Source organism: Neofelis nebulosa, chromosome 7 (genome assembly GCF_028018385.1).
Source record: "Neofelis nebulosa isolate mNeoNeb1 chromosome 7, mNeoNeb1.pri, whole genome shotgun sequence".
In the NCBI taxonomy this organism is placed as follows: Eukaryota; Metazoa; Chordata; class Mammalia; order Carnivora; family Felidae; genus Neofelis; species Neofelis nebulosa.
The window spans coordinates 61,986,406-62,008,087 of record NC_080788.1 but is presented as its reverse complement, the minus strand read 5'-3'; the positions used below and the strand labels follow the sequence as shown (position 1 = coordinate 62,008,087).

General features: G+C 58.5%; 1 protein-coding gene across 1 annotated transcript in view; it reads right to left on the bottom strand.

Moving 5' to 3' along the window:
- The window catches only part of SPTBN5 (spectrin beta, non-erythrocytic 5), a 45,530-nt gene that overhangs the window by 1,246 nt on the left and 22,602 nt on the right, over positions 1-21,682 (bottom strand). Inside the window, exons 26-64 of the mRNA XM_058738128.1 lie at positions 20,955-21,112; positions 20,425-20,560; positions 20,021-20,166; positions 19,129-19,243; positions 18,912-19,022; positions 18,516-18,695; positions 17,590-17,793; positions 17,264-17,413; positions 16,935-17,039; positions 16,370-16,537; positions 15,681-15,830; positions 15,368-15,559; positions 15,047-15,142; positions 12,758-12,873; positions 12,554-12,668; positions 11,645-11,758; positions 11,314-11,435; positions 10,888-11,050; positions 10,481-10,669; positions 10,128-10,205; positions 9,330-9,502; positions 8,214-8,304; positions 7,936-8,082; positions 7,177-7,314; positions 6,841-7,097; positions 6,472-6,658; positions 6,007-6,216; positions 5,326-5,522; positions 5,018-5,222; positions 4,531-4,725; positions 3,729-3,884; positions 3,271-3,488; positions 2,917-3,106; positions 2,520-2,696; positions 2,248-2,352; positions 1,682-1,912; positions 1,436-1,504; positions 704-942; positions 437-525 (exon numbers count right to left, since the gene is read on the bottom strand). Coding sequence (XP_058594111.1) covers positions 437-525; positions 704-942; positions 1,436-1,504; positions 1,682-1,912; positions 2,248-2,352; positions 2,520-2,696; positions 2,917-3,106; positions 3,271-3,488; positions 3,729-3,884; positions 4,531-4,725; positions 5,018-5,222; positions 5,326-5,522; positions 6,007-6,216; positions 6,472-6,658; positions 6,841-7,097; positions 7,177-7,314; positions 7,936-8,082; positions 8,214-8,304; positions 9,330-9,502; positions 10,128-10,205; positions 10,481-10,669; positions 10,888-11,050; positions 11,314-11,435; positions 11,645-11,758; positions 12,554-12,668; positions 12,758-12,873; positions 15,047-15,142; positions 15,368-15,559; positions 15,681-15,830; positions 16,370-16,537; positions 16,935-17,039; positions 17,264-17,413; positions 17,590-17,793; positions 18,516-18,695; positions 18,912-19,022; positions 19,129-19,243; positions 20,021-20,166; positions 20,425-20,560; positions 20,955-21,112 — 6,082 coding nt within the window. The remainder of the gene's footprint in view (positions 1-436; positions 526-703; positions 943-1,435; positions 1,505-1,681; positions 1,913-2,247; positions 2,353-2,519; positions 2,697-2,916; positions 3,107-3,270; positions 3,489-3,728; positions 3,885-4,530; positions 4,726-5,017; positions 5,223-5,325; positions 5,523-6,006; positions 6,217-6,471; positions 6,659-6,840; positions 7,098-7,176; positions 7,315-7,935; positions 8,083-8,213; positions 8,305-9,329; positions 9,503-10,127; positions 10,206-10,480; positions 10,670-10,887; positions 11,051-11,313; positions 11,436-11,644; positions 11,759-12,553; positions 12,669-12,757; positions 12,874-15,046; positions 15,143-15,367; positions 15,560-15,680; positions 15,831-16,369; positions 16,538-16,934; positions 17,040-17,263; positions 17,414-17,589; positions 17,794-18,515; positions 18,696-18,911; positions 19,023-19,128; positions 19,244-20,020; positions 20,167-20,424; positions 20,561-20,954; positions 21,113-21,682) is intronic.

Genomic DNA, 21,682 nt, shown 5'->3' with positions numbered 1-21,682 from the left:
CGGTGCAGGGGTGCTTTCCAGGCATCCCTTGTGATAGAAGTGGGTTTGGCCGTTGTCCGTAGATACCCCAAGGGCAGAACATTCAGAGCTATTTGAGGACTCAAAGGTTCGAGAAGGTCCCAGGGTTGCACAACAAGCCTAGGAACACTTGGGTGTCAGAGAGGCACACTCCACAAAGGGGGTGGGATAGAACCAGGAGGCAGCCAACAGGTCAAACATGGCCCTACTTCTACTACAAATTAGCTGTGTGATCTTGGGCAAGTTGTTTACCCTTTCTGGGCCTTAAATTCCTAGTATCTTTTCTCAAGGTCCCACTTACCTCTCAGGCTGTAGAGAGGATGGTACCTCTATAGCCTGAGAGGATGTAGGAAACCACAGCCTGGGGTCCAGGGAATCCGTGCCCCAAGTCCCACCCCAGGCTTGCCCTGGTGCCTACCTGCCGTGCCACTCAGGGCTCGATGCCAGCTCCAGGCATGCTGTTCTGATGGTGCTGCATACGGGATCTCCACCCCACTGCTCAGCCTGCTGGGCAGAGAGCCATGGGTCAAAACTCTGCCTCCCATGGGGGGGACCCCCTACCTTGAGCCTCTTGGCTGCTCTTGTGAGGCTGTGCCTGCTGGGTCAGGATGTCTTGGGGCCATTGTCTGTCTCTCCATGTGGCCCTCACCTTATGGAGAAAGCGTATTTCCTGCCACTCCAGTACCTCAGCCTCTCACACTGGGCTCCTGTGAGATCCAGGGTGTCCACGGGGGCCATGTTCTGAGAAGAGAGGCGAGAGGGGTCACAATGGCCATGTCCACTCTTCTCCATGGGCCTCTCTGTCTTCTGCCTCGCCTGTATTCCACTGCCCAGTACTTCTGCTGCAGTCTTCTTATCCCAGAAGAGGCTCAGGGAACTGCCCCCCAGGGTCCCACAGCAGCGATCCCAGGGGCTTGAGCTGGGCTGTGGAGAGAAGGGGGTGGGTGAGGTGACATCAGCTGAGCATGGAGGGGAGGCTGCAGCCTGGCCTTATCAAAGCCTGACCGTGTATCTCTAGAGGCTCCCAAGCAAAGTCCTGGACTGGTCCAAGGTGTCCATGGGGAAGAGGGAGCCAGGGAATGACATGTAGGGAAACCAGGAAGAGGAGGAAGAGGGACTTGCTCCCCACCTGGGGGTGGGTGGGTGGCAGAAGCTACGAGGTGTCTTAAGAATGAAACTATCTTGGGGCATCTGGCTGGCTCAGTGGGTACAGCATGTGACTCTTGATCTTGGGGTTGTGAGTTCAAGCCCCACATTGGGTGTACAAATTGCTCAATAAAATATATAAAGGAAAAAGAATGAAACGGTCTTAAGACTCAGGGGTGTGGGGCCAGGGTGCCAGGCCTTGATGGCCCCTTGAAGCCCAAGTGGTTCTGTGGAGGAGAGCTGTCTGGAGAAGGAATCTCCTGGTACTGACCTGCCTCTCTGCAGGCCATTGCTGCTTGAGCTCCAAAAATCCTTCCATGGTGGGGGCACCCTTTGCATCCTGAAAGTGCAAGAAGGGGCCCAGGAAACATCCAGCAACAGAGGACAGGACCCCTCTGGAAGGTGGGCTAGGAATCTACCCCTTTTTGACCACTTCATTCCTGGGGAATCTCGGTTCCTCTGCCCAGTGTCCCCAGCACCCAGGGCCTCAGCGCTGGCTGTGGGGTGTGGGCCTTACCCCTACAGCCCCAGCCCCACTGGGCTCCTGCTGCCTGGCTGCACGTTCCAGGAAGAGAGTGGTGGCCAAGGGTGTGTGTGACCCAATGGGGACACCTGGCTGCAGGTCCCTTGTCTCAGCCAACTGTACTGGCCCCCAGCTTCCGAGAGGCCTATGCTGGAGGGAGGTAAACTGGTGGCCAGCACTCCCGGGTTTCAGCCCTGTCCCCTGCTGCAGCAGCTTCTGTTCCACCTTGGAAAGGGGAGTAAGGTGAGCCAGATCAGCCTCTGCCGCCCCGGATCCCTCCCACCTGGAGAGTCCCTATCTCCTCATTAGGCTTCTCTTCCTGCGTCAGCTCAGGAGACTTCCCTGTCATCCTGGTCCATGGTGGGGCTCTAACCTACCAGGACACAGAGGTGACAGGACCCTGCAGCTGGCTAGGCAAAGAACAGGTTTTCCTGGGGGGTCAGATATGTGGGCTCCGTTCATTGGGGAGGTCCCGACTCTTAGGCTGAGGCCAGGATGCTCCCACCCCCAGCCCTCAGGTCCCTAGATCCCAGTGTACTCTCACCCCAGCCTCCACTCACCCCTGTCTCCCTCTGCAGTTGGACAAACTTCTCTTGCTGGGCTGCCAGTGACTTTTCTAAGTCATGGTGTCCATGGAGCAGCAGCTCCACATCGGCCACCGAGTGCTGGGGAGAAGTAGGTCAGGGTGAGGCCCGGCTCCAAGGGGCACCAAGAGCCGCACCCTCCCCGTCCACAGCCTGGCGTGGCTGTTCAGGAAGCAGAGGAGGACTAGGACCTGCCCTTGGCCACAGCTGCCATCGCGTAGCCGGTCAATGGTGGGGCCTTGGCTCACCCCGCAGTTGGGGTCCAGCAGCAGGCCCTCCCGGGAGGCCAGCCAGGCCTCGGCCTGGTCCAGCTCCTGCCGCAGCTTCTGCAGGCCCCAGTTCTCCTTGCAGTGCTCCTGGCGTAGGGCACAGGCCTCCGCCAGTGCTTGCAGCTGCCCTTCCAGCTCCTGCAGACACCCTGTCACCTGGTGGGAAGCGGCGCTGTGGGCCAGACGCTGGAGCAGAAGCCCTGAGGCACGGCGGGGCTGGTGCCCAGCACACAGGTCCAGGAAAGGCCCAGACCCGCCCCGTCTCTGCCTCCTTTGCCTGCCTTCCCTTCCTGAGGGTTTCCATTCCTGCTAGGGGTTCCTTGGGTGGTTGGACTCCCTCCCCAGCTCAACCTCTGGCCCACCTTTGTGCTCATACCTCGGGGGACATGAAGTGCCCACTGTCCACCAGCTGCTGTCCTTCCTGCCGTACGTCCTGGGCCCGAAGGCAATATTCCTTGATTTCTTGCCCCAGCTCTTCCTGCTGCACCAAGAGCTGCTCGGCCCCCACCAGGTCCCCAGCCAGCTCCTGTGATGAAGCCAGAACCTGCTTCTCCTGAGCCCATGCTCTGGGGGTAGGGAGACAAAGCTGCTGTCAGGGCTGGGAGGGAAGCCTCAGGAAGCAGGGCAGGAGCTGGGCACGGGACAGGGGAGTCCAGCTCCCTGAAGAGCTGGGGTGACCCCCACCCCGCAGGGCAGAGCTGAGCCAACAGCAGGGCAGGGTGCCGCTTACAGCAGTTCCCTACAGCGGCCGAGGAAGGCATGGCCCCAGGCGGCCTGCTCCAGCTGCTGACCCTGCTCCTGGGCCTTCACGTCCAGGGTGGCCCAGGCATCTTCCATCTTGGCCAACTGCTCAGACAGGCCCACCCGAGCCACAGGGTGTAGCTGGCCCAGTCTGCAGGCCTCCATCCGCATCCGGGCGACCTCCTTCTCCATAGCTGTCAGCTCCCTCTGCCACCAGAACGCATGATCAGGCCTCACCCTGGCAGCCTGATGCATGCTCTTCATTTGGTCCTCTCTGAGGAGTCCTGATCCGCTTCCTGGACTCTCCCAGGCCAACTCCATTCTGTTCCACCACCTGGGCAAGCACCTCCTGGCTGGGAGGGCCTTCCCTTCTCCCCTCTGAGGGCTCCTTACCCACCGCTTGCAGGGAGGGGCTCTGAGGGGCAGACAACGGGCACGGGCCCTCACCTCCAGGCACCTGTGCTGTTGCTGTAAGGTCTGCACCGATGACAGATTGTGGCCACAGATGTCTCTCGCCATCAGGGCGACCTTCTCCTGCATCCAGCCCTGGAGCTGGGCCACTTCCTGCTCAAAGCCAAGAACTTCACAGGCTGTAGCCAGTCTCTGGGAGAGGAAAGAGGGCCTGCTGTGAGTTGAGCTCATTCCTAGGACCTTTTCTTGCTGGAGACATGGCCTTGTGGGCCACATCCTTTTAAATAAGAAGGATCAGGGTGCCGGGGTCGTTCAGTTGGTTCAGTGTCCAACTCTTGGTTTCGGCTCAGGTCATGATCTCATGGTTCAAGGGTTTGAGCCCATGTTGGGCTCCGTGCTGACATTGCAGAGCCTGCTTGGGACACCATCTCTCCCTTGCTCTCTGCTCCTCTCCTGCTCACACTGGCTCTCTCTCAAAATAAGTAAGTAAATAAATACATAACTAACTAACAAGGACCGTGGGCTTGGTGATTCACTCATGACCACCATGAGGTGGTCACATGGTCACCTCACATGGTCACCATGTGGTCACCTCACATGGAGGTGTGAACTGCACCAGCAGGAAACCAAACTGGTGGAGAAGGCTGGGGTGCCGTGGAGGTGCAAGATTTTGAGACTTCCCGTCTGCTTAGTGTTGGGAGTTAGAGGCAACTACCTCCCTCTACACACACACACACACACACACACACACACACACACACACACACCCCTGGGCTGGCCTGCTTGTCCTTGGCTCAGGCAAAAGGGACAGGAATATCTGTGCACTCGGTGCACTCACCTGTGTGCGGGCTTTCATTGCCCTGTCCAGCCTCTCCCAAGTCGCCTCGATGCGACTCCTCTGGGCTTGAATCTGGGGCTTGTGCCTGCGTGCTGTCCGCTCCAGGGAGCCTGCCAGCTCCCTCAGGGCCTGCACCTTGGCCTGGCCCAGGCTCTGAACTTCCTTTCTGAAAGCATCAAATTTCTCTTCCAGCACCTGTGAGAATACAGTGCCAGGGAGGGTCACTCTGGAGGTGGTGTCCAGGAGCACTTGAACCTCATGAAGGGCTTGGCGGTACCTGCCAGGTCCCTCATCAGTACCGACTGAGGCAGTGGCTCAAGTCCCCGGGCTCTGGCTCTAGTTCTATAGGGATCCTCCCAGAGCCCGGAGACTCCCTACTTCCCCTCAGCTTACCCTTTCGCCTTCCTCTCACCCAAGTGCACACTTTCTTTGCCCTTGCTCAGCAGGCTCAATCCACTCTTCCCAGATTTGCTCACGAGTGACTCGCCTTGGCAGCCTCCAGGTCCTGCCCGTGGTCCTGGGACTCAGCAGTGGCCACCTTGCTGGCCAGCCAGGTGTCGAGGAGCAGGGCTTCCCGTTCCAGCTGGTGGAGTTGTAGCTGCTCCTGCAGACCCTGCCGCCTGCCTTCCGCCCTCTGCAGCAGCCCCGAATGGGCCTCCCTCGCTGCCCGCATCCGGGCCAGCACCCTGGGGCTGTGGCAACAAGGACAACCCAGCTGGAGCCCTTCTTCCCTCACGTCCCTCTGTAGGGAGCACCCTCCCTGCACCACCCTAGGTGGGCCCGGCTCCCACCCACCTTTCTGGGTTCTGTCTGCTCTCAAGGAGAGCTGCTGTCTGCTGTAGCCTCTCAATTCGCACGCTGAACCCCTCTAGGTCCCTCGTGGTGGCCTCCAGCTGCCGCAGAAAGGTGCGCGTGGCCCCGGCACTCTGGCCCACATCCTCGATGTCCAGGACACGGCCCTGCTCTTCCAGCCAGGATTCTGCCTCCTGGAGCTGGCGTGGCACAGAGGAGGTGTTCCCTGGGTGCTGGCCTCCAGGGCTCCCAGCTTGAAGCTCATGGTCTCGACATTCGGAGCAGGGGTTCTCACCCTGGCTGCACCCTGGAATTACCTGAGAGCTTTTACACTCTCTGTGCCTGGCTCTCAACCCTAAAGATTTCTGGTTTGATCTGGAATGGAACCTGAGTATCAACCGGCATTTCTTACAGATTCCAGGTCACTCTGATACAGAGCAATGGCTGAGAGTCATTGGTTTAGAAGGAATGGCACATGCACTAAAACCGAACCCAGGGAGGGGCCTGTGTTCCGGATAACATGCAGCATCGACAGCTTGGGGGCAGGGGACCACTTAGTGCAGGTAAGTGAAGATGCACAGAGACCCTGGAGCCCCACGTGGGGGTTAGCTTCCAGGCCTGTGTACACTCCGGGTGTCCTCATGCCCAGGCCCTGCCCTTTTGCATCTCACATCAGCCTCTCACCTCCGTCAGGAACTGCTGGGCCTCCTGAGCCTGCTGTAGCAGCAGCCGCCTCTGCATCACCTGTGCCCGCAGGGAGCCCATGGCATTCTCCAGCTGCTGTACCCGGACAGCCACATCACAGGCCGAGTGCCCAGCCCGCACTAGCTTGTGTCCTGCGTCCACCACGGCCTGAGTCAGGGCCTCGTGGCTGCTGATCTCACTCTCCAGGTTCTGTGGAGGCGGAGGAAAACATGACCACGATGCTACTGGACGCTCCTCAGGGGGCCCCAGAGTTGTGCTAGAAGCCTCACAGTCTCCCACAGACTCGCCCCCAAATTGTTCCCTGTCCATATGGCCAACAAAGAACCTAGGGTACCCCCAAAGCCCCACCAGAGGCACAGAACTCCAAGCACCACTGGGTGGCTGAGTCGTGTGCTCAATCTGAGGGCAGCCCCTCCCTGCTCTGGGGGGGGATGGTTCCCACACCTGGTGCTTCTCTTGCAGGTGCCGCACGGCGCTCAGGCTCTGCCCGCAGTCCTGGGTGGCGGCCAGAGGCAGCCTCTCCTGCACCCATGCCATCTCTTCGTCAGCATCCCTGAAGAACTGCGAGAGGCGGCTCCGAGCCTCCAGGGCCTCTCTGCGCTCCCGCAGGGGCTCCTGAAGGCTCTCAAACCTGCAGCAGTGGAGGCGGGGCCAGGGCAGGTAGGGGCCACGGTCATCAGTGTCAGCATCAGACTGTGGCCCAGAGCTCACCCACTCCGTGCCCCTCAGTGTGGGGTTGGGGGGAAGCCCGGAGGAGAGCAGCTGGAGGGCAGGGAGGAAGGGGGGGAGGAGGATGCATGTGCCCGGACCTACCTCCGCAGCAGCTTCTGGGCCCGGTCTTCCAGATCTGGGGCGAGGCAGTGGCCTTCCCGCGTCAAGACCTGAGCCTGGCCCAGCAGCAGCTGCACCTGCCCGGCCTGCCTGTCTACTGCCGCCTCCAGCCCGCCCTGAGTCCCCAAGAGCTCGTCCAACCCGGGCTGGTCCCAGCCCAGGATGGGGGCTCTCAGCGTGACCTCCACAGGCTCCAGCCAGCTCTCTAGTCCTTCCACACTCCGCCGGAGACGCAGGGCCTGGGGCAGAGTGCGAGGTGGGCACAAGAGGGAGAGGCCTAGCGCCTCCCCCACGCACACCATGGTTCACAGGGCCCACCTCGCAAGCTTCCTGAAGTGTGGCCGCCTTCCTCCGACTGTTGGCCTGCAGCCTGTCCCAGAGCTCTCCCAGCTCCTGGAGCCGTTCCTGGATGGTCTCTGAGGCTGGGTGGCCCTCCTGCAGCAGCCTCTGCCCCTCCTATAGCAACACAGGGCACACCTCATGGACCCAGCACTGCCGGTGCCCCGGGACTTGTGCTGGCTTCCACCGCCAGCCTCACGGCTACGGTCTGCGTGCTAGCTGTGCGATCTTGGGCAAGTTCTGTAACCTCTCTGAGCTCATGTTCCTTATCCATATGATGGGGATGACACTGGTTGTTCTGTTTAAATATTTTGTTTAAAATATTAAAAATTCTTAACAGGACGCTTAACACGACAGGGAGCCAGCCTGGGGTCAGGATCTGCTCTCTCTAGGTGGGAGACGGTAAATGGAAAAGGTGCTACACTTTGACTCGTTTACCCACAGGACTGCTAGCTATGCCTTTCTCTATCCCCTGATGTCTTTCCCAGAGAGCTTTAAAAACTATCCCATCAAAATGTCATCTTTAAAAATCTTGAAAAGGCACTATTTTTGGAGAGGGTGCCCCAGGAAAGCTTCTGCTTCTCGCTACATTTTGGTGCTTAGCATGGTGGTTGTATACAGAATGCACTCAGTGAAGGTCAGCCATCCATTACTATGGTTCAGAGCCACTGCCGGGGCTCTGTGGGGTCGCCCCGTGCTCTGGCCTGCAAGACCGTCCCATGACCCCCAGGGCCTCACCACCTGCAGCCTTTGTTGGTGGTGGACACTTGCGTCTAGCTCGGCCTGGAGACTCTTCTGCTTCCACAGCTGTGTCTGCAGCAGAGCTGGGTTCCTCCAGCCCTCGTCCAGGGCCACCGAGTCCTTCTCCCTCAGCCACGTGGCCACCTGGACACATAAGAGGACCAGGCTTGGCTGCCTCAGGCTCTCCCCTTGGCCCAACCCTCTGGGCTTGCCCTCTCCCCGGGGCAGCTCCTTCCCCCCCACAACCACGACCCACACCCCAACCCCAGGCCAACCTCCAAGGAGTCCCGCAGGAATGTCTGCAGCTGCCCGAGCTCCTCCAGCTGGCGGCGACGGCTCGCGGCTCGCTCTATGAGTGCCTCTTTCCTGCCAGGAGGAGGGTCTCGTGGGTCCTCAGGTCCCCTCATTGGGGCTGGGGTGTGTGCGTGCCTTTCCAGCCTGTGACAGCCCTTCTTATGTATCAATACACCCTGAGGCCGGGGTCTCCTTTGAAATGGAGAGCCATTCTACTTCCGTCTTCACTAGTGTCTGTTAGGGGCTGAACCGCGTCTCCCACATTCTTATGTTCAAGTCCCAATTCCCGGTACCTCACAAACTGACTGCATTTGAAGACAGGGTTTTAAAGAATTAAGTTAAAATGAGATCATTGGCTTTGGGCCAATCTTTCTTGATCTAAAAGTCTGAGAAGCTGGATGAGGTAGAGGAACCAGATGGGCTTTTATGAGGAAAAAAAGGCAGAGCCTGTGTCTCAAACTGTGCCAGCTTCACTTTTTAAATTTTTTTTTTTTTTTTTTTGAGAGAGAAAGAGAGACACACAGAGACAGAGTGTGAGTGGGGGAGGGACAGAGAGAGAGAGGACGACACCGAATCCGAAGCAGGCTCCAGGCTCTGAGCTGTCAGCACGGAGTCTGACATGGGGCTCAAACCCACCAACTGTGAGATCATGACCGGAGCCGAAGTCAGACGCTTAACCGACTGAGCCACCAGACGCCCTGCCCGCCGCCCAGCTTCATTTAAATGAACACCAGAAATCTGCCAACCTGCCTGAGTGGCAGGTGCCGTGCTCAGGTATCAGGGGTACCTTCTCAGTCCTCACCACAACCCTCAGAGGCAGGTACTGTTACCCCCTCCTTGTAGACCCGGGACTCAGTGAGGAATCTGCCCCAGCCCCACCATGAGTGGGCAACACACAGGAGCTTGGGACTACCCCGCCCTGCAGGGCCAACGCCTAACCACTGTGCTCTGGTCCTGTCATTTCATTTGGCAATTCTCTGGTTTCCTAGTTCACCCTTCTTTGTAAAACTCCCTTTTATCTCCCCTGGGTGACCACATGCTGTGCTGGGCAGGAGTGCTGGGGGCTTATCCCACCCACAGCCCAGAGCCAGAGGTACCTCAGGAGCAGGGCCTGGCACTGGCCCAGGGCCCTCTGCGCCTCTGGGTGCCCACCCCGCTGCAGGCTGTGGGCTGCCGCCTCTAGGGCACTGATCTTTTCAGCCTGTGCCTCCAGACCCCGCTCAAGCACCTTGTGCTTCCACAGGAGGGTCTCCACGTTGGCCGAAGGGTCCTGGAGGGAACAGGGAAGTGGATTCTGTCCACAGGGCTGCGCCTCCCATCCCAAGCTCTCTGCTTTCCCACCTACACCAAACACTCCCCCACACGGTGAGCACTCTGCCCCAACACACCCCTCCAACTCCCCAAGGCCGGATGTGGCTTTAGGACAGGGATTCTCAGCCAGGGAAGGTACTAGGGATGAGGGCCGCTGTCACAATTTGCCAGGCAGGTGGAGCTTTTTCATGTAACAGGAATGCTCCCTCCTCTGCACTCCCGGTAAGATTGGGTCAGCGCAGGACAAGCTAGCCCCCAGGTTTTCCGAGGTCTCCCCTGAGTCAGGTTCGCCTGCCACAGGGATTGGGACAGAGGTTGGAAGAGCAAACCTTGGTACAAGGAAGTGAGGAGGGCAGAGGTGAGAAGTGCGGGAAGGAGGCAAGAATGGGTCTAAGGCCAGAGGCTCACCCTCTAAGCTCCCATGACATCCCTGTGGGGCCTAGCCCCAGGCACACAAGAACTGCAAACATGCATGGGGAACAGACTTTTCAGTGACCCCCTCCTTGGCCTGAGGAGATTAGCACTGGTTGACGTGACCCCTAACGCTGCTTTTGTAAAGCCCCCTCACTCCTGCCGGCACCTACCCCCAGACCCTCACTAGCTGGGCAGTCCTCCCGGCTGCAGAGCCAACTTTCCACTTGTTCCATAGAACTCAGAACCAGCTGTCAAGAAAGGAAAAGGCAAAAGGAAGTGAGCAGAGGGTCCAATCACTGCAGGTGGACCTGTTTGTGCCCAGAGGAGACAGACCAGGGACCAAGAACCTGGTTCAACAGAATGAGTCCACGGCAGGCAAGAGCTGCCTGTGCAAGCTGAGTGGTGGCTGCTAGGTGGTGGGAAAAGGCCCCGGTATGGCAGCCTTTTTGGGTTTGGCTTTGACCAGGGGCAATGGGGGGTAGCACCCAGCCTAGGGGTGGGGGCAAGGATGGAGGCTGCCTACCTGGAGCTCCAAGGCCTGCTGCAGCTGGTGCTGGTGCCCCTGCCAGGCCCTCTCCAGGGTGTTCAGCTCCTGGTCTAAACCAGCCAGGGCCTGGAGGATGTCGGGGGTGGATGGGTGCCCATCTGCAAGCAGTCGCTGCCCAGTGCTTCGGGCCAGGCTGATGCTGTCTCTCTGGGAGTCCAGCTCGGCCTGTAACAAGACTAGGTTCAGATCCAGGAGGCTGAGGCTCCATGAGTGGGAGGGAGGAGGCCCAGTGGGGAGGGGAGAGGCGGGAAGACAGCAGACTGGGTGGGATGGAAGAGGAGAAAGGCAGAGGCAGGTGAGGGAGAAAGAACCCAAGGGAAAGTTGGGATGAGTATATGGGAAAGGGCGGGGAGGAGGCGAGGTCCCAGGATTCTGACCCTCACCTTGAGCTCCCAGTGCCCCGCTATCATGCGCTGGGCCTCTGCAGGGCTGCGGGGGGGGCTTTGGGCATCCATCTCAGCCCGCAGCCTCCGGGCCCAGACCAGCAAGTGCCGTAGCACGGCTTGCAGTTTCTGGGCTTGGTGCAAGGCATCCAGTGACTCCTTCCTGCCCACAGGGTTCATCTGCTAGTCCTGGGGCCTTGGAGCCCCTCTCCCCCCCACACCCACATGTGCTTTCCATCCCTGAATCCCCTTAGCCAGAGAAGGGCCCACAGGCTGGGAACGAATAGAGTGACAATACCAGCGGTTATACGAAATGGATGGAGGAAGGCGCTCGGGGGAAACCAGGGTCGGGGAGAGTAGAGACTGAGATGTTGCAGGGGCTGAGTCTGTGAGGGCAGTGAGACAAAGAGGCCTGGGGGTTTGTACCGCTTCTGGGCCCCACTCCGGAGCTGCCACCAACTGTCCGTCATCTCCCTCTGCTTGTGGCTGAGGCTATGGGCTGCCCCAGGGCTTCTCTGGCAGAGGCGGCCCACCTCACACTCTAGGGACTGTGGGGGAAGTCAGACTCAGGGGCTGGGGCAGGGAGGCAGGTTACACTCAGGGGAGCCCCGGCTGCAGGAGGGCCCCAGCCAACAGGGGGTGTACCCACTCTGCTGGCTTTCAGGTACCGAAGCCCTCCTGCCCTGTATATGCCCACCCACGGTCCCACAGAGGAGGCACCCCGGGCCTGGGCCCACCTCCATACCCAGATGCACACCTCCACCTGGGCCTGGATGAGGCCCATTTCCTGCTCCAACTCCTTGTGTTTCTTTATCAGCCTCTGCACGCTCTCCGGATCTTTCCCACAGTCCAGGGCCTGGACCAGGGCGGCCTGGGAAGGAAAGCAGCATTATTGGCTTCGCCTTTGCCCCAGCTCCTCCCTCACTGCAGTGGGTCACCGGGGCCGTGGGGTTTCTGTGTGAAAAGCAAGTACCCAGCCTGATTCCCTTCCCAGTGCCCTCAACTGACCAGAGGCCCCTTCCATCTGTGAAGGAGGAAGATTCCCAGGAGAGACTAGGGGATGGAGTTTCTTCTGATCTAGTAATCTCTGTTTGTGGGGGGAGCCTCCTGTGACTCATATTCCTCTGGGGAGAGCTAGGCATGGACAGACAGCATGGACAGACAGGACAGGCCTGGCTGGCTAAGGCAGGAATGGCAGGAGTAAGGACAGCAAGGCAAGAGCCCTTTGCATGCCCAGAACAGGGCACCGTCTGCGCCACACGGGACTTCCCGGGAGGCACACAACCTCACTTTCACCTCTGGCAGCATCTAGCCCACGTTTCTCCGTGGTTGCTGACGGGCTCTGGGGCAAACCTCCTGCATGCTTTGCACTTACTCAGGGACAACAGAGGGAAGGGTGCTTTGGGGGTGGTGGCGCTCTGACCTCTTGACTCACAGCGTTTCTGGAAGCCAGGTGGGCCAGCCTCCGAGCCCGCAATGGGGGCTTCTGGGGCCCAAAGTTGACATCCTGAGAGCCCCTGGCACAGCCCCACCCCCACCGTGACGGACCCCTAGCAGTATCTCCCTCCAGTAGCCCAAGCTGAAGAGAGAGAGACCAAAGGCGAGACCCATGTAGATTCCTGGTGAGCGTGCCCCCAGGCGGCTGCTGTGGTCTTTCACTACTTACCTTTTCCCCAATCCGCTCAGTGAGGTCATCCAGCTTTCCCGACAATGTGTGTGTCTCCAGGGCCCCTTCAAGCTGCTGCTGGTACCGGAGTAGGTTGTCATGGAAACTCTTCCACCTGGCAAGGAGGGTGTAAGGCTGAGTCAGGTGGCCCTCCAGCCCCTGCCTCCCTCTCCTAGCCCCACCGCCTCCCGCTCCAGGACTGGCCTGTTGTTCAGCTGGTGTCGCCGCTGGCAGACGGTCTTGACTTGCTCAGGGCACAGGTTCTGGAGCTTCCGGGACAAGTCATTGATGCTCCTGATGTGGGTGTCATCCACTGTGTCCTGCGGGGTGAAGTCACTGGCAGCACCCATCCCGAGCCCTGCCTTGGCAATGCAGTCAGCACGTGGAGGGGCTGCCTGGGCCCGAGAGAGGGCAAGGAGCAACATGTCTGGGGAGCGGAGACAGCTGCACCCCATGCCAGGTGCAGTGAGCAAGATGCACTTGGGGCCTGCAGCCCCGGTGTCATCTCTAAGGCTAGAAAATATGTTCCTGGGTCAGAACTGGGCAGGGCGGGTGGGCAGGCACGCGGTGACTAACAGAAGCTTTAAAGTTAAAACACAGCTTCTCAGGATGAGAAAAGCGAAGCAAGGGGTGGAATGAAATGGCGAGCACGGGCCTCCTGGTGTTGGATTGTCTCCACCCCTAGGAGTCACCAGGCTGAGGCTGCCACTGCTCCGACACTGTGAGGGGCTTACAGGTCCAGGGGGAGAGGTCCCTGGCAGGGAGAGGGTTGCAGGTGTCCTGCCCCTAGGAAAAGCAGCTTGTAGAGCTTAAATTTCCAAAGCACTTCCCTAGGAAGTGTCTCATGCGAGCTGGGCAGGGAAGGGGGTTCCTCTCCTACAGATGCCAGAGCAGAGCTTAGAGGCTAACATGGCTCATCTGTGGCAGAGCCAGGATTTGAGCCCAGCTCCTTGAGTCTCTCTGGCGCTCTTTCTACCCCAGCGTCTGTCAAGGTGGCTGTGAATTCCACCACCAGAGAAGGGCAGCATGGGTTGGGGCACTGCAGCCTGTCAAATGTCATACACACTTACATCAAGAGGGAGGAGGTTAGCATGTTTGGTCTCTAACACCTGAGTAGGACTACATTTGCCTAAGTTCTTTCATCTATTCCACATAAGAGAAACAGATTTTGGGGGATGCGTGGGGGGGTGCGGTGAGGAGAAGGGCTGAATGAGGGCTGAATGAGGGGTCCCAGCAGCTGCAGTTGAAGGATTACCCACTACACGTGTATTCTTTTTTTTTTTTTTTTTAATTTTGAAGTAATTACAGATGCACAGGAAATTGCATAAGTAGAATGGAGAAGTCCCACGTACTCTTCCCCCATCTACCCCCAAGGGGAACATCTTATATAACTGTGGCATAACATGAAAACCAGGAAATGAGGGGCGCCTGGGTGGCGCAGTCGGTTAAGCGTCCGACTTCAGCCAGGTCACGATCTCGCGGTCCGTGAGTTCGAGCCCCGCGTCAGGCTCTGGGCTGATGGCTCGGAGCCTGGAGCCTGTTTCCGATTCTGTGTCTCCCTCTCTCTCTGCCCCTCCCCCGTTCATGCTCTGTCTCTCTCTGTCCCAAAAATAAAAAATGTTGAAAAAAAAAAAAAAAAACTTAAAAAAAAAAAAAGAAAACCAGGAAATGGACATTATAACTTTTTTTTTTTTTTTTTTTAAGTTTGAGAGAGACAGAGACAGTGTGAGTGGGAGAGGGGCAGAGAGAAAGGGATAGAGAGAGAATCCCAAGCAGGCTCCGTGCTGCCAACCTGGGGCTCGAACCCACAAAACTGCGAGATCATGACCTGAGCAGAAACGAAGAGTTGGACGCTTAACTGACTGAGCCACCCAGGTGTCCCTAGACTTTACAACTATTAACCAGACTACAGGATTTATTCAGTTTGTCAGTTTCCACATGCATGTATCTGTGTGTGGAGGGGGGAGGGAGGAACAGTTCTCTGCAGTTTTATAACATGTGTAGATTCCGGTAACCACCACCACACATACATGCTCCCTTTAGGAGGCAGGTGTTATCCCCATTTTATTTTTTATTTTATTTTTAAAAAAAAAATTTTTTTTTTTTAATGTTTTTTATTTATTTTTGGGACAGAGAGAGACAGAGCATGAACGGGCGGGAGAGGGGCAGAGAGAGAGGGAGACACAGAATCGGAAACAGGCTCCAGGCTCCGAGCCATCAGCCCAGAGCCTGACGCGGGGCTCGAACTCACGGACCGCGAGATCGTGACCTGGCTGAAGTTGGACGCTTAACCGACTGCGCCACCCAGGCGCCCCATGTTATCCCCATTTTAAAGATGAAGAAACTAAGGCTTGGTGAGATAGGGGGCCTGGCTAAGCACATGCAGATAGTAAGCACCGAGCTGGGTAAGACCCACGCGGGGTCACTACTCTGAGCCTTTAAGTGGCCTTTGGGGATGAGTTGGCTGACCTCTGCCCCGCAGGGCCCCCATACCTGGGCCCAGACTCCTCGAAGCTTGCGGAGTTGCCTACGGAGCTGCAGACAGTGCTCAAGGTCCCGGCCCAGGTCGCCCATGTCCACCATCACCTCCTGCCGAGGCCGAGGGGTGAGGGTCTGTGGGAGGCGCTCTGAGTCCCAGCCCCACGTGTGCCCAGCCCCTGGGGCAGTATTGGGGCAGGTGGAGATTTGGGGAACTTCCTGATGGGGCTCCCGCCTGTCGGCAAGCCAGGGAGCTGCAGGCCTGGGGCTCCTCACCCCCATCTCTCAGCTCCTCAGCCCCACCTCCAGCTCTGTTCCTGCCTAGCTGCATCTCACCGTCTCCTGGATCCAGGCATCTGCAAGGTCTGCTTTCTGCAGAAACTCCAGGAAGTTCCGTTTGTTCTCCAGGTCCTGGCCCCGAAGAGCCACTGCCTGCCTTAGCTTCTGCCAGTGTTCCTGCAGGACCCGCAGCCTCTGGGAGACTTCTCCTACCTGAGGGTGGCTCTGTGCCACGAGAGCCTCGCCATCCTGGAAGACAGGACACCCGGAGAGCTTGCCTGTCGCCCCTCCCCATGCTTAAGACCTTTCCCTTTGGCGACCGAGAGTCCACACTTTGGGGTAGGACTGGGGCCAAGGGCCTGGCTGTTACCTTGGTAACAGAGATTATCACCTCCTCGTGGGCCTGGACTTCAGCCTCAAAGGCCTGGTGTTTCCGCAGATGTCTCAAGTTATCTTTCAGGTCCCCGGGACAGATTGGCTCTTTCAGCTGCTGGACTCGCTCCTGGATCCAGACCTGAGCCTGGTGGGGGTGGGGACGTGTCCCATAATGCTGATACTGTTTCAGTCCATAGAGAAGTCCCACATATCTACTCTCAGCTGTGCCCAGGTAGTTGACTGCTGGCCCCAAGAGCTGAGCTAGGCAGTGCCTGGGAAATGAGATCCAGTGCTTCTAGCCCAGGAAGACGCGTACCAGGCCTGGCTGGTCCCCCGCCCCAGTGAAGGGGCGGGCAGGGCCCTTGGGTGGGAACTCATTTTGGAGGCGAGGCTGGCTTGTTCCTAGGCCCTAGATACTCGGTTCCCTGCCCCTTACCCCTTTCTTCTCTTTGCCCTAGCCCTCACGAGCTCAGGAAGCAGTGGGGTCTCTGCTCATAGTGTCTCTTAATCAAATGTCCTGGGTCCCAGCAAGGCCTCTGGGAAAGCCATTTGACCTTCCAAACTTCAGTGTCCTTATCAAAGGGGTGTGGTGAGGCCCGAATGAACCTAGGAAGGTGAATGTCATCTGTACACTGTACAATGTGGCCCGAGCAAAAGGCACTGGGTTGGAGGTGGCCCTCTGACCTGGGTCACGGCCGTGGTGAAGCCAGTCAGCAGCAGAGAGGTGTGCAAGGCACGTCCCCGGCTCTCCGCCAGGTCCTTCACTCGAGCCCGATGCTCTAGTACTGTGCGGAGCCCATCCTGCACCTTGGGACCCCCAAGGGTCTTCGCCTGCTCACACAGAGCTGCCTCCTGCAGGGCAGGGTCGGAGACACAGTGCACTGCTTTCTCACACTGGGAGGCTGAAGCAGGGGCTGGCTCACAGGGAAGCCTTCCCCTCAGCCCGACATGGCCCAGGGCTGGCTGGTCCTCCCAGAAAGCCAGAACCAAGTCCCACAGCTACACAGTGACCAAGTCATGTAGAGCCAGGTATCCCTGCTGTGTGGCCCTCATCCAACTCTGCTCAGTCAGTTCCAACCAGGCACCCCTACTCCTACAGGCTGCCCCCATACATCAACATTACCTGTGGGTATGCACCAATCACTCCGTGTCCCCCATTTACAACTCTCCAAAGTTCCTGGACTCTGCCTCCTTTCCCTCCAGTCACCCCCAATTTCTGACCATGCCAAGTTCTCTTTGAATCTATTACCTGCTCATCTTGGACAGTCAGAACTTTCTGGAAGGTCTTGTGTTTGCGCACCAACTGCTCTGCCTCTTCCACTGAGCTCCCCAGGGCACTTGTTTTCAGGGAGACCTGGATCAGCCCATGGGAAAGTCAAAGAGGCCCTCAGGGACTGTCCACACAGCTGGGGCTCCCCACCCCCATTTGCAGCCATCTGTGCTAAGGCAGCACACAGCCTCTGGGCCTCCTATCAGGGAAAAAGCCAGGGTCCCGGGAAGCAAGGAAGCCAGTGGAAGCGAGAGGAAGCAGGAAGGAGGGAGCATGGGGATAGGTGCTACAGGGTGAGGGGGACCTGCCTCTTGGGCTGTGAGGATCTGATCTAGGAGGGTACACTTCCTGAGGAAGATCTGCTCCTGGTACATGGCTTGTAGTTTCTTTTCCTTCTGTTCCCAGGCCTGGAACATCTGTTCCCGCTCATCCTGCAGGCCTTGCAGCATTTCCTGGACCTGGGGATGTGCATGTGGGGAGCCTGCGTTGGGGAGAGCCGCATGGACAAGATCGAAGCAGGTCCTGAGGGAAGGCTCTGAGGGGAGGCCGGTGTGGCACAGTGGGGCAGGGTGTGAGGTGATCAGGCTCAGACTAGGTCAGGGCAAGCTGGGGGGCATCAGAAAAAGGGGCCCACCTCCTTGATGGGTGTCCCTGCAGCCAGAAGCACCTGCTGGCCCAGCTCGGAGGCCCTGTGGTGCAGTTCCTCCCGGGCTTCCAGCTCTGCCCGAAGCTGTTGGTGGGCGACGAGTTTTAGAAGGCCACTGCTGGGCTCCCTGGAGCTCTCCTCTCCCTGCAGCTCCTGCCACACTCTGGCTGCCCAGGAGGTGTATTCCTGCACCTGGGTCCCCAAGAGATGGAGGGGGAGAGTGGGGTGAGATCTGGGCTGGGTGGCAGAGAACCGGGCTCTGAGGCCCAACTACAGTCTGCCCAGATGCACTCATACATCAGAGTAACTGAGCTGTCCCAGGTCAGAGCCTCAGGTAAGGCTCATGGGGCCTTTTGTCACCAGGTTCCTCTGCTGTCATCCAACCTAATCCTTCCAGGTCCACTAAACATCTACATTTGCCAGACTCAACACCCTTTGCTTTTGGTGCCCCTCCTGCTTAGAAACTCCTTCTCCTCCCTCCCATCTCTTCCAAGCTCACCTGCTCTTCAAGGGCCAAGGCCTTGTTTGTCTCACGAAACCTTTCCTGGCACCATGACCTCTTGCCACTCACCTTGTCCTCTGGATTTCTAATTTAATACTTATAAACTGCCTTCTGTTGATGTGTGTACACATCACACAGAGCTAGAGGGGCCTTGGATTTTTGTCCAAACATCTCATTGCGTGGATGAAGAGGGGTCAGTGACACAAAGTACAGAAGTTTTGCAAACTTCAGGTACTCACAAATAGGTATGTTGATGCTCTTCTAACTCATGTCCATACTGGGTCTCCCTCTAGAGCTGGAAGACCTCATTTATGATGCACATGCACCATTATACATGCGCGCGCGCACATACACACACACACACACACACACGCACGCACGCACACACCGCCCAAGAGTAAGGAGCCCTCACTGATCTGTGGAAACGGGCCAGGAGGCACGCCCGCTCCAGCTGAGTCCTGCGCTGCTCCGTGTGTAGCTTCAGGGCCTCCCAGGCCTTCACCAGAGCCTGCTGCCTCTGCTGCACCGCATGGGCCTGGGGTCCCCGACCCAGCTTCTGTACCCTGCTCGCAGTCTCCAGCAGTTCCTGCAGCTGGGGTCAGGGTGGAGCATACGGAGGGAAGGGTCATGTCCTCCTAGAGGCTGAAGGGCCAGCCTGGCCCGCAGACTCCTCCTTGGGCCATGCCTGGACATGCACGGTAGGCCCAAGTGGAGGCCCCGTGGGAGTGGAGAAAACCCAGGGGAAGAGACGGGCAGGCCTGAGTGGCCTGTAGGGGCCTGAGTGGGAGAGGCCGTCAGGCTGGCTCACCTGCTGCCCAGTGCCCAGGAGCTCATGCTCCAGCTCCTCGTGTCTCCTCAGCTGGGCCTCCAGCCCACGCAGGTCTGAGGCCACATCATTGGGGAGGCTTGTGGTCTTCTCCTGAGGAGAGGAGATGGCCAAGGTCATCAGGAACAGAGGGTGGGGCACCGAGGCTGGGGCGGATCCACTTCTAGAAAGAATTCCCTTCCTCCCTTCAGGCTCATACCTGGACCTGCCTGAGGGCTTCCGACAGATCTCTGTGAACTCTGAGGGTGACCTCGGCATCTTGGAGCCGGTGGCCCTGGGCCTGGGTCAGCTCCCGCAGCTCTGACCAGGAAGCCCTGTCCCCAGGCATGTGGAACAGCAGTAGGAGATCACCGATTGGCCCGGCATCTCATTCCACCATTAGCTAGTCTGGTCAGCCCTCCTCTTCTCTGGGCTGCACCCAGGACTGGCCCAAAGCTCCCCTTTATAACACCCTTCCCTGCCACTGGGCCTGCCTGCAAACCTGCCTCCCGGAGCCTTTCTAGCTTTACCACGAATTCAGCCCTTCACCGCTGCCATGCTTACCACTTGATTTCTATGCTTTGTGGTACTTCTTCCACCTTGTATATTCCAGTCTCAGTATGTCATTCAAATAATAAATATTTGAGGGCAGAGGCTGCATCTTCTCTCCTTTTTTCATTTACTCAGCCCACTCTCAATGAGCTCTTAAGGCTTCCGCCATGGCCAGTGTCCATGTTGGGGGTCATGGACAAATCATGGCGTTGCCTCAAAGCCACAGGCTGCGGGGGGCGGGGCACACCAGCCAGGTGGCAGGTAGGCAGACTGCACAGCTCCTACCCCGAGTCCTGGGAGCCAGTGGTTTGGAAAAGTGTCCCTGGGGGTCTGGGCAGGACTCCCTGACCTGCACACCCAGCCTTGCCTCCTTCCACAGGCCGTGGTCACCCGGGGTTCGCTCGGCCTCCCTGGGACCGGCCCCCTCTCCAGATTCCTTGGGGGCAGGCAGAGCCAACATGGCCCCAGAGCATCTTACCCGCTCTTTGCACTCCAGAAATTGCCCGCACTGCTCGCTCCCCCCAAACCCGCAACCCTGGCCTAGCCCACCGGCCACTCACTGCAGGTCCTGCTGCCTCTGGTGGGCGTCGGGGGCAGCGCGGTGCCCGAGCTCCAGCAGGCTCTCTACCAGCTGCTGGCAGGTTGCCACCCGCTGGCCACCCAATTCTACTTGGTGCTGAAGCTTTGCAAACTTGGTGCGGAGGTGCTGAGGGCAAGGAGGGAGTGGGTGACAGAGTGGCCCCCTGCTGGGGAGGCAGCAAGCAGCCCAGGAAGCAGGTGCCTCATGACCGTCGGGCAATGAGGGGTTGGACAGCCACCGTGCCCGCACACTCTCCTCAGAAGGCCTGTCCTCAGCCAGGGCTCATGACCCCCGCTGCCCCCTTCTCCACAGCCCCGCCAGGCTGTCCCATTGCCCTCAGTCTCCCGCCACAGGCTATCCACCGAGCCCTGGCCTTCCTCTCACCAGGATGTGCTCATGGTCTTCTCCGAGGCTCTCCCCTTCCCTGGCCACCTGCTTCTGGCTAGCCAGCCAGCTCCACAGCTCCTCGGCCTCTCCCATGAACTCGTGCAGCTTCAGAGTCCCCTCCAGCTCCTGGCCCCTGTGGGGACAGCCCGTAGTTCCCACAAGTCAGTTGCATAATTCCCCCGGGGGCAGCTGGCCGGGCTGAAGGAGGGAATCTGGAAGAATTTATTCATGGTCTCTGCCCAAGCCTGTGGCTCTGGATTCAGGAAGAATCCAGCCTAAGAAGGACAGTGCAGGGCAGCGGAAGGCGCACATGTGGGGAAGAAAAGAGCGTAGGGAGCCAGGGGCTGAGTTCCACTGGGCCTCACTGAGGACTTGATGGAAGGAGATGAGTAACACACAACAAGGACTCATCTGACGCGTCTCCGTGGGCCTGGGGCCATGGGTTCCTTCCAACTCAGGGTCACAGTACAGGAACAGTCAACTGTGGCTAGACTCCCCGTACCCAGAGTGGGTACGGTGCCCCTTACCGTGTGATCGCCAACGCCTGCAGCGCCTGGAGCTGCTCCCGAAGCCTCTCCCGCACCACTTCCAGCTGCTCAGGGGCCCCGGGACCAGTGAGGGTGTGGGCCTGCTGGTCAAGCTTCTCCATGGAGCTCCAATAAAGAACCAGCTCCTGCTGTAGGGCCTGCCGGTACACGTGGACCCGTGCCAGGCTCAGGGTAGCTCTGGGTGGCTCACTCATCTATACATCCATCTACCTACCCATCTGTTCCCCCACTGATCCTCACACCCAGCCATCTACCCATCTACCCACCCGATGATCTACGCATCCATTCATCCCCAACCCATCTGTCCAGCCATGCGTCCACCATCTACCTACCCGATACTGATGGAGCTCTTACTGTTCCGTCAAAGTGAAGACATGATGGTGCCCTCAGAGGGCTCACTATTTAGCAAGGAAGGGTAAATGCTGGGTAATTGGAGGGAAAGGGTAAAATGCTGGCTAAAAGGAAGGGAGGGCACAGGCACAGGAGGCTCTGTACTAGACCCCAACAATACAGTCTACACAGATGGAAAGAGGTAAGTGAGCTGCCCAGGATGACTTGGGACACCAAAGCTCCACGAGGTCACAGCTCCAGGCACACCCCGTAGGAATGGCTAAGAGTCCTCAGTCACAGGACACGGAAACACTGACCATGAGGGCTATACAGAAAACAATGCCCAGATAAGAGGACATTTCAGTACCATCCCGAGC